Source organism: Nestor notabilis, unplaced genomic scaffold (genome assembly GCF_000696875.1).
Source record: "Nestor notabilis isolate BGI_N333 unplaced genomic scaffold, ASM69687v1 scaffold31734, whole genome shotgun sequence".
Classification (NCBI taxonomy): Eukaryota; Metazoa; Chordata; class Aves; order Psittaciformes; family Psittacidae; genus Nestor; species Nestor notabilis.
In genome coordinates, this window is record NW_009927453.1 from 9,030 (window position 1) to 20,970 (window position 11,941).

Here is an 11,941-nt window from a genome sequence, read left to right on the forward strand (position 1 = left end):
TTAGCCTCTCTGGCTTAGTGCAAAGACGATTGAGAATACGTTGCCATTTTGGGATCCCAGAAATGCAAACACACTGTGTCCATGTGCCTTTTTTGCACTTTGTAATGACAATAGGAGAGAAGGTTGAACTAGAATTGAGCTCTAATATGGGAACAAATATTAACTAAATAAAAATGCTCGTTACTCTGTATAATAAAGCGCAGATTCTGGTAAGCTTAGAAATAAGCCATTCTACCCTCAGTGAGGTTAAAAAAATTATTAAAGAAGTAAAGACCCTGAAGTAAACACCAAACCAAAAACCTGAGGAAAACTTTGAATAGTCATCTTCAGTTCTGACGAACATTTCATAGATGGGAGACCAGGACTGAGCTTGAGAACCTGAAGGGTGAGTCAAGATTAAAACTGGGCAAATCCATCCAGTTCTGCATTCACCCCAGCAGTCCTCCTGCAAGGTTCAGAAACACTGACCATTGGAGCTGCCTCTCCAGCAGCCTTATGAGGCCTGTTCCAGGAACTCCCTTCAGCATCAACATTCCAACACCTATTCCACTTCAGCCTTTGTCTATATTTAGGATTGACTTTAAGATGAGTGGTAAAATAGTAATGAAATTCAAAAACAAGAGGAAACTGAACAATGAAAGAGTTGAAGATAAAAATCATGTAATGCTATAAAATAAACCCTATTAAACAACGACAAAAAAAAAAAAAAATCCTGCTATTACATGTTTAAAAAGATAGAAGCCCAGGGAATTAGAAGACCTATATGTTGAACTGTAATTCGTATCCAAACCATGACCTATTAAATTTTAAGTGCTCCTTACATATTGTTCTGCAGGAAAACAAAGGAAAGCTCCACAATATGAAAGAAGTTCAGTCCTTATTGGATCCACACTGAACTAATCATTACCTAGAGAAGTAGGCCAGTACTCATTTCTTGATTCAGCTTAAGCTAATGGTCCACTGGATAGCCTTCAAGTTACCTAAAAAATACATGTCAACTAATAAAAGGAGAAAGTACTCTCTCAAACCACGAGGGCTCAGCCTAAGAAACAAGCTTTGCATTGCTATGAGAGAACTTATATTCTTCCACTGATGTAACTGACAGGCTTTGGCAATTACCAGTATTAACAACACAGGTGTTTTTGAGTTTTAGAGCACAGTGAATGCATTTCATATTTATGGAAATTATGGTTTCTTTTAGAAAAAGAGATTGACAAGGATCCTGACCAATGCATTCTTACAAACATCTACCACCAGAAAACCTAAATCATATTTTCTGATACATTCAAACTAGACAAATTAGATTTTAGATAATAACTGATGTTTGACAGAAAGTGGCATGAACTATTACCAGAACAGTTGAAATTGGCACAGATCAAAGAAATACTACAGAGATAACAGGACAAAGCAGCAATTTTTGTGAGTCTATCTCATTTAATGTTTTAGTCCAGTGATCAAGGGAGAATTTGTTCTCTTTTTGACTTCTCACGTAGAATGTCAGGAACCAGCACATTTGGTGTGCAGATGGTATCAGACCGCCATGGCTTCCGACTCTACTAAAAGATGTGGTGGAACACTGATTATTCCAGCTCAGAGCATCTCATTTCCCTTTGGGTACCTCACACACATAATTTGAGCAGGCAAGTAAACCCTCACTTTTCTTGTGAGAGAAACCATAAGCTAAAGGGAGTGAGCTCAGCTCCTCTGAGTGCTTTTGGAGTGTAGGGTGAGAGATTGAAGGCTGAAACCACCCCAGTGCAGTTCTGCTGAGATTTATTAAGACATCAACACGCCTTCAAAGACACAGCATCAAAAGCTGAGCAATCTGAAAGATCAAGGGCCCAGGCTTATTCTTGTATATCAGAGATTATTGTTAACATCATAAATTTGGCTGATCTACTTAAAATGGGACTGAAAGGGGCCAACTGAATTCCAAGTGACACATAATCAAACTCTTGTGAAAATTCACCTAAAAATGGTAAGCGAGACTGTAACAGCAAAACTACAAACAAGACACTTAACTGAGCACAGCCTGTCATACCTTGCAAAGGTGCTTTTCATTCCAAAGAACAGCATTAAATTTCCTGCTCTTTCTCCTCTGGAAATATAAACATACTACCAAAGAATGAACAGGATGACTATAGTAGGCCACAACTTGGATCTCCGCCAGCACCTGGAATTCTCACGCAATATTCCTACAGCAGTTGCAGTTCTTCAGAATGGGGGTAGGGAGGGAATTGGCTCTCATGCCTGTAGTAAAACTGGTACACATTACTTTATCTAAAGTTCCTCAGTCCAAGGTAACTGTAAGGATGTCCACTGAAAATGTTTATTGATACTTTGAAAAAACTCTTCCAAACAAATTCTAAGCAGGGAAAGAACTGAATTCCCGCTGGAAAGGATAAATGGGGGTGGGGGGTGGGTTCATGCTTAACACCTGTCAAAAGATTTAACTCTATGTATCAGTTCATAAAGAAAAGGGATTAAGATTCTTATTTCCCCTTGCCCATGTTACAGAAGATCAAGAGATGACTGCCCAATAGACTTTACACAAATAAAGGAAAGTTTGTTCAAGTGTAAATATACAGAATTCACTACAACTGAAGGACATCAAAACGCTCAGGCTTTTAAATGGAATGAGTAATTTCATGGCTCATACTAGTTAATGCAGCATAAAACAAGGGTAATGAAATCTCAGATTGTGAAGAACTAAGTTTATTCCCCTGACATCAGCAGGAGTGCTTCCTTTATCCATATATTCCACTGATTATTTGCATTTCTGTCATTTTAAAAACAGGGTCTTGATCTCTTGTGCAGTATCAGCACTGGTCAACGACTGAAGCAGACGCCTGGAAAATTGTCCAGTTTAGTAACTTATGTTCAATACAGTGTCTGCTACAAACACTTTTCTGTAAGTTATTTCTGGAACAAAGTGCATCCTTTCTTTGGATGAGGTTAATGTAAGAAACAGATAAAGGCACTAAAAATAAAGATTCTGCTTTGTAGGGTCTGTCAGCTTCTCTCTCACTCTTGCTCTTGGTCTCTCTTCCCTGCAGGCTAACAGTCTTCCTTCTCATGCTCTTCCAGCCTCTCTACCTGTATCATTACCTACTCTCCTGGCACCTGTGAAGGGAAGACAGAAACATGAACAATATGTTTTTAGCAATGCTACTTCTCTTTTTCAAGACTGAAAGCACCAAATCTAGAATGTTGGTACTGCCTCTGTACACCTTGTTTTTAATGGAAGACCTTCCTCTAGACAGGGAGGTGGAGAGTTGCTTCAAGTCCTTGAGAAGAAATAAAACAGAGGGAGAAAAAAACGGGCCACCAGATGAATTATGCCTGCCCTTCCCTACCCGCCCAATATTTACTGTTATAAACTAGGAAAGAGCGAGCCAGGGAGCAAGGACAACAAACTGAAGAAAAAGCATGGAGAAGCCTTTCAGTGCCTTCCTGTCCTACCAGATATTGATCCACACAGGACTACATCTTGCACTACCCTGCCTTCTCCTCCCAGAGAGCAGCATGAGCCACTCTGTTCTCAAAGTCAGCACAGAACAAGCCAGTTCATATGTTTTGCTGTGAGAAAATGAAGTATCAGAAGCTATATGAAAGGGCTGATAGGAAGCTTTGAGGTGACACTAGTTACAAAATTAATCAAAAATCATATGCCTATCATTCACTTCAGTCATGGCAGGTGACACCTCCTGCCAGAGGTAAGAGTACATTTACAACAGCACTGCTTAAAGGACAATATCAGCTTAAGGTCTGTTTATTTTCCTACAGCCTACCCAATTTCAAATTCAAAATGTAGGTAATATGTTGGATTGCAATTACCAAAAAAAATAATCACAGCAATCACCTTTGTGCTGTTTTAGCACAGTTCAAAAGCCCAGAGCCCAAAAATCCCAGCCAGCCACAGGGCAACTCATGGCACCCTCCCCATCCTCTTCTCACTCAACTGACATTCTCCTCTCTGCTGCTGCTGCTGCCCTCAAAACAATACAAAAAAGGGAAGCCATTGTGTCTTCCTATGATGACAAGAATGGAAAATTACTATGCATGAAATACAGTGGGAAGGAATAAGAAAAGGGAGGAAGGAGTTTTCTATTTTTTCCTACAGTTAATTGTTTTAGATGCCATTTTTACTCTTGCTCTCCCTTCCTCTTTGCCCTCCCCAGCTAAGGAAGGGCTGTTTGGACACCATCAATAGGAAACATAACAGACATTGGGCAGATAATCACCCTGTCAGAGCTCCACCACAAACACTCTCCTCTTTCCCTCCAGTTCCCTCTCAGAATAATACATATGAGCAAACACGTATACTTACTTAAAATTAGTTACAACTTGATGTAAATCATATCCAGATTGCAGTTTCTAAGATCAGAGGCAGGAATGAAATTACTTATGCCAAGACTCAAATAGTTCACAACTTATGTCCCCATATAAGGAACACTATTTTCAGATGGCACACTCCAGGCTTCATTCGAAGCAGATACATTCATGCTTAGTTTTTAATAAAGAATGAGCCATTCCAAGCCATACCTGACTCAGCAGCACTTCTAAAAGCGCTCACACAATACTGTCGTAAGAAAGAGTGAAAGGCATTTTCTGTTTTCATTTTTACATTATTTCATGAGCATACAAAGGACAATATGTGATGACAACTAAAGAGTTATTCTCTACTTTATTGCAGGAACACATTTTAAAATTAAAAACCACGAACAAATCTACAGAATAATTCAGTTTTCATATCAAACAGCTGCAGACCCTGTAACTGAAATAGTGTGTCTAAGGTTATAAATGAAAACTGTTCAGTATCATTCTTTGAGTGACAGATTAAATTCCTAATCCAGTTATGGTAATGGCCACATGTGTAGTTTAACATAAATTAAGAGCTTAATTATATTTGTGACTATTTTAAACAAAATAACAAATTCCTTTGTACCTGTGAACGTAATTTATAGCGAAGCCACGTTCGTTCTCCAAAACAATCTATTTTACACTGCAGTACAACACTGCTTTAATGGTATAATGTAATTCTTGTTGTAGAATGCAGAAAGAGTAGATTCACTGGTAGCACAGAGGTTTTGAAGATAAATGAAGATGCTATTCATTCAGGGGTAATTTCATCTTAGAACTATATGAAAGATGTTTCACTCACAAACAGTACCTGTATGGCTTGGGATTTAAGCATGTTTTCAGCTGCAGTGCAATGCTGCTAGATTGATTATGTTGATACTGCATTTCTCATCATGAAGAATTCCAGCTTTTATTCTCTTTTAAAAAAAGAGATCATCAGATTTTCATTTCAGTACTAAGCCTTTGTTCAAGCCCCAGCAACAAGTTCAAATTTCTGCTAATGTTTTGTCTAGAGAAAAAAACAAACCACAATTCATATACACACCAAAAAAAAAAAAAATCATAAATCTGTTGAGGGCAATTAATCATGTGTGATTTACATATTTATTTAATTACTTGTTGAAGTAAATAAGCAGTTGGTCTGTGTAACGCAATTTTAAATTGTCCAAACATCCTTCTGTCATTCAGGACTAAGGACAGACAATTCTAACTGCACTTTCCTGGAATATATTAAGGCCGTTTACAAGGACATCAATTGCACCAGCAATTAATACATATCTTAACATAATGAGCTACAGGCTTTATAACCTCAGGACAGCGATGAGAACTTCACAGTCCTGAACATTTTAGACAGCCTTTTAAGCAAGACTCTGAGACTACCTGTATAAAGATTTCAGAAGAACCTGTAATAACAGAGACAGTCTCAACATCCACATTCCTCCTCCTGACAAGTTGGAACAGTGCACAGAGACGCTCCATTTGAGGTAAAAGGCTTGGCACAGCACAGCTGTATTAACCCACTCCCTCCTACTCAGCCATAGCACTTCCACCTAGGCACTAAACTTACCTGCACCAGGCACTAATAGCCTAGACAGGCTCTCTGCTTCCATTTTTCTCTTCTGGAAGTCATGGAGTTGTTTTGTTATTGGAATATAGTTGTATATTCATTTCTGGGATTTGGTGGCTTTTCTACTATGGTAAGACTGATAAGCAAGAATGCTGTATAATGGAAGCTGTACAATAAATAAGCAGAGAATGGTTTTAACCATGAGTCACTTTACCTAGGAGGTATATGTGTTTTCATTAACTTTAATGGGAAAAGGGCTGAACATGTCACAAGAACAGAGCCTTCATTCTGCGTAATGTTCTCTTTCCTGTAGCTGGATCATCGTTACTGATTGGTATTTTATTTTACTTCATTTGCAGTGAAAATAAAACTTCATTCAGTATTGAGATTTTACAGCCTAAGATCAAATGGGCCTCACTTTCAACAGGACTGTATAATACACTACTTCAAGTTAACAGACAAGGAGTACAAACACCAAGAAGTACCAGAGATAATGCACTAGCTCATTTGAAGTTATGCTGCATTTTTAACGAATGTAAAGAATCTGAACCAGTAAGAGAGAAAGGAATTGTTAATTTATTTATTTCTCAATAACAATGGGCAGAAAAGGAATTAAAAACCAACAAGAATCAGCAGAGACATTCCACAAGATGAGAGGGAATTTCTTTTTTTATTTGCTGTCTGTTTGGCAGGTTTTAACTACTGAGGCACTACCACAGTTACTCAGCAATTCTCAGAAGACTCTGCCCTCTCCTCTCTTACCTGACATGTAGCTATAGTCAAGAGTCCGGATTTCACTGCACAATGAGAAGTCGTAAGTCAAATGATTATTAAAACAGCAAGTCTCAACTAACTTCCTGTGTTGCAGCTCTCACTACTTGTTAATTCAAACATAATGCCTACAACTGTTACACCTACACTGAGAGTTAACTTGCTCTGCTGTCTGCTTGATCTGCTCTGTTGACAAGATGTACATGAAATGCAATCTGTATTGCAGAGTCATCAGTTTTAAAATAGTCAAATTTTACTCTAATTACTTAGTATGGCATTGGATTTTATTCTTTATTTTATATGTAGCTATCTGCATATATCTCCTGTGAGATCTATTGAAGAGCAGTATTATGAATAGGTGCTCCAATGAGATTTTGAGAAAGATCTGAAAGACCAGCTGCAGCACATTCACAGTCTTCTTGCAAACTGTGTTTCTTAAAGATTTGATGGTGGCTGACTCCACATGCATCAGGATTTAGAGTCCCAGTCCCTCTGATCAAAAGAGCATTTTCACCACATGGAAGTTCAACAAGTGATGAACAAGATATGTTCCTGCTCTGGTAATATTCATGCACCCCAAACTAGTACCACGGAGGCGGGGGGGAAGGAAGCAAACAAAAAACAAAACCAGTAAAAAGATAAACAGGCTCTCATCAGAATAAAAAGTAAATTCTAAAGGAACTCAGCAATTTCCTTATGCAAAACACACCAGTATATTTAAAGGTTTATGATCACTAAGCTAGTAATACATAACTACAGATCTACAGATTCTAGTACCATTTCAAAATGGATCAAAAACACCAGGGATAGCTATTCTTTCGCAGTCACAACCACGTTATGTAGATTCTTCAAAATAGATATGATTCCCCAATACAAAATTGTTCTATAAAGTTTAAGATCAGATATCTACCAGAGCCATATTTATAGCCATGGCTACTATCAGCTGTCCAGCTAGAGAATATTGAAGAAAAAGAAGCATTTTTAATATGTTATAGTTAATTTATCATCTAAGTGACGTGTAGGATAACAATGGACTGGAAACAGTAAAGCAAAATGATGCATTAGAAAAGGAAATTTTAGAATTATGTTGTTTCTTTTCTGTGTGTTTTAAATATAAACCACACCTATATGTATTGTTAGATGGTAAGAAAATTCATGAGAATCACAAAAAACATAGTTGATGGAGTAAAAAGGAACACTGAGATCAAGTGAGCAACAAAAACATTTATTTGCATTACTGTGAGGCACAACATAAAACACACTGCCCAAATAAACAAACATTGCCCATTTATTTGGTGTGTCAAAGATGATTCCTGTTTTCAGCAAAGGACAAAGGGGTCTTTTGCTGTGACAGTTTACTCTTAGCTGTATCTCCTAGATTGCTAGCTTGAAGGAAGAAAGTTTGGGATCCTGGAAGTAGTTACCATGATCAGATGATTCTAACCTTTTTACCAGTAATGTCAGTTACAGCCTCCAAGTGTCCCACTTTGGCTAAATGAGATATGACCTTTCTGGACAGCCATCAAAGACTGCTTGCTCTAGGTACTCTGAGCCAGACCACACACAAAAAGCAAGAAGCAGGGGAACAGATCAACTCCCTACTACACACATCAGCAGCAAAGCTGCTTTGAAGAACAGAAACCTTACAGACATCCTGCTCACCACCACTTCTGACAGACAGGCCCTCTCTACTAATGGGGAAAACATTCCCTCGAGACTTGGGGTTACTGAACCTAACAGGTTAATGGAGTTTATGAGGACTTCACAGCCACAGCGGTGCTTTTAAGTCAATTCAAGATGCAACTTCGTCAATTATATGGACTATTTCTAAAAACCACACTGGATCTCAACTCTGTATGCAAGATGAAATGGAGCAAAACCTATTAGAGACATACAGAGATTTGATGCCCACAGCATGAAACAAACATGCCTCAAGTCTGGGGCAGTGTGAGCTTTGAGAATTAATAATTTCTGGTTATTATACTATTACATTATACTATTAATAACTATAAGCATCATGCAAGATGTTACAAGACAAATTAGCATACCAGGTGACAAAAGATAGAAACCATGTAGACAGACACTGTACAAACACAGACCACAATAAATATGAGTACAAGCAGCAGCACCCAACACAGGTCTTTCAAAATCCACATGTCCTTTAAGCTCTCGCACTTCAATGACAACATAAAGCACGTCAGATGCAAGAAATAAGTCATTGATTTTGACAAAAATAATGCTTATATTATTCATTTAGCTAAATACAGTTACTTTAGCTAGATAATCATTAAAAAAAAAAAATGGAATTAACATCTTTAGTTTAGAAAAGATGACCTTTTACCTGAACAGCAAGGGAAGATGCATTATCAGAAAGCAAAATTTGTTCCTCTGTTGAAAGAAAAACAAGTGAAAAAAAAAAAATTACAAACAACACTACCCATTTAGCCATTGACCTGTAACCATAAGCCATTCTGGGTTGCATTTCTTATGCATAAGACAAGGAGCACTTATATAATTATTATGCAGCTGGACTAGAAAACCTGTGATGTGAATATTAAAAAAAGAAAGAAGAAAAGAAAAAAAAGGAACACCAGAACACCAGGAGTATTTCTGCCGCAAATGCAACTGCACTTATCATACATTACCTCAATGTACAGTAAAAAAATGCTCACAACTAAAAACCAAATGCTTGAGTTTTATGCCAATTACTCTTCTTCTAATCAAAGTTAAATAAAACTGCATCTTCATAACTCCTCTGGCTAAAAAGTAAAAGTATTCAGAAACCTATAAAAGCGCCTTGCAGTTAATATCGCACACTGTGTCTAGGTCTGTCACACAAAAGAAAGATGACAAGTTCACTGCAATAAAAATTCCATGCTTAGAAGACTAGGGCTGCTACCTATTAGTCTTCATTACTTTGCAGTCTTCTGACAACTGTAGCAGGCTGCTGAGCCCCAAATGGGGGCCATAATGTGATCTGATGATATATGAAGAGCTGCTAAAGGGAGCCTGAACCATCCTAGCCTATACATTTTAACAGTTCCTTTTTACTGAGAGCCCACTTTACCACAAGACTTCAAAAATCTGCTGCCTCAGCTATTGGTGCAGTAAATCTGCCAACTGTGCCTGCAACCACATCATTTTACACTGCCTACAGCAGCCAATATAATGAGTCAATAATAAACCAAGGACCTTATAGGCCATGAATAGCTGGTTTATATTGGCAGATGCAAGCATAGCTAAAACCCCTGACCAGACAAACAACACAAAGGACTCTTTTACAGTTTCTGTGCTCCCTCTCAGTTAATTATCTTAGTGCATATTTAATGTGTTTTCTAAAAATAAAATATTTATTAATTGCAAAAGAACAGTGTACCCACCCTTCAGTTGCTGATACAATGCAGCATTTTCAGGCCAAGGCTCTGCAGCTGTGGAAAGAGGAGGAATTAATTAAGCAAGACAAACAACATGTTTGCAGATGCTAACTGAACATGAGCAGGAACTGAACCTAGAGCAGGAACTCAAACTGCAAAGATGCTGATGCAAGATTTTACCTGCCCTAAAAACATCCCACTGTCACTCTCTTCTCCCATACTTCTCTCCTGCTCACAGAGGGAGCAGAAAAACAAGTCCCAGAATTTAACATTGCAAGAAAAGCTAGAATTCAAGCTACATTACAGAATGCTCTTGTAGTTCTCAAGCAGCTATTTTACCTCCACCATAAAGACATCCTTGTGTATATTCCCATCGCAATTCTGGCCACTCTTAAGAGCAACTATTTATTAAGGTACTAAACAAAGAATTCTGGAAAGAATAGAACAAGACACAGAGGAGAGAAGCACAAACCCCTAAGCCAAGTGTGAAGAATGCTTTGGGGAAATGGAGAAGCTTTCTGCCTTTTAAAGTTGTGTCCTCACTTGTCCTATATAATACCCACCAAGCCAGGTGCTCGGGCATGTCAGAAACTTACTCGCCATAACAATTGGGACTACCTATTGCTTTAAATGATGTACTAGTCAACCCTAAAATGGGAATGTCGATATGCATTTAAAAAAAATGCATCATCAGTTGTTCAAAACAGTTGAGCAGTTGTTAAAAAAAAAAAAAAGGCATGGAAATTAAAGACAATAACATCTTCCAGTTGAGAACCATTGCACTTAATCAATCATACCCCACTTGAATTTATGGGAAGGTAAAAATATAATCAGTACTGATTTACTGCTAATGGTAGCATTAAGATAACACATCATTACACTGTTTTGTCTCCATTACATTCCTTGTTAATGTCTGATTAACAATTTATTTTTAAATACCAATTCAAATCTTGTGTTCTATGCAAACTAGCTATTTGTAAACAAAATTGATGCATTAATCACATAAATGGTTCTTTTTAAAGAAATACTGTCTATAAATAACTGTAGTTCAAATAGAAATACACCACTGGCTTCAGGAAGGTCATGCTTTGTGTCTTTGCCCTCAGAACTCAAAGAAAAAAAATGCACAATTTCCTCATTCTTTCTGGATATTCATGAAGTATTAGGTTTTATGTAAGTCACATAAAACTGTAAAGCTTGTAACACTGTACACAGTTTTGCAAAGGTCACTGCCTCTAACATTCAGGCACAAAGCGTATCAAAGCTAAACTAGTATGGGCATGAGAAAGCAACTAATCACATTTAAGTGTCATCAAAAAATGTTTTATGTTTTATTGTAGCAGTTATTGGTTTTAATGGTTAATGGTTTCTCCATTAAAGTTTTGCCCTGGAGTAAAAATTCTTCAGGTGGAAGTACATTTACTTCTTTAAATAAAAAGAGACTAAGATAGTGTCTGCAGTACTACAGCCTTAACTGTTTAAAATATTTTATCTAACATACAATTCTTCAGGACCACTGAAGTCTTGCAAGAGCAAACAGAATGAGGAAATTAAGAATGTTATTACTATAGCACAGTGCTGGACTCTCAGATACTTACAGAAGTAACTAAGTCATGAACATACATCGATCTCATACATACTCCAGCCAACCAGTGAAAACATCAGTTTTACATGCCAAAAATGGTACAGAGAACTTCAAATCGCATGTGCCCATTTCTACTGATTTTTTTGCCTGACACTCTTTAGACTGAAATGTCAGATTTACATCTACTTCTTGAATTCCAGCTCAAACTGCAAGTGGCCTACTTTTACACAAGTATGTGGCTGAAATATTTCAGAGACACAAAAGTCAAGTGAAGTTTTCATT

General features: G+C 37.5%; 1 protein-coding gene across 1 annotated transcript in view; it reads right to left on the minus strand.

Annotated features, from left to right (window-relative positions):
• MTX2 (metaxin 2) overlaps positions 1-10,677 on the minus strand; it is a 19,651-nt gene extending 8,974 nt beyond the window's left edge. Inside the window, exons 1-3 of the mRNA XM_010014068.1 lie at positions 10,671-10,677; positions 10,081-10,128; positions 9,042-9,088 (exon numbers count right to left, since the gene is read on the minus strand). Coding sequence (XP_010012370.1) covers positions 9,042-9,088; positions 10,081-10,128; positions 10,671-10,677 — 102 coding nt within the window. The remainder of the gene's footprint in view (positions 1-9,041; positions 9,089-10,080; positions 10,129-10,670) is intronic.
• Positions 10,678-11,941: the final 1,264 nt, after the last annotated feature.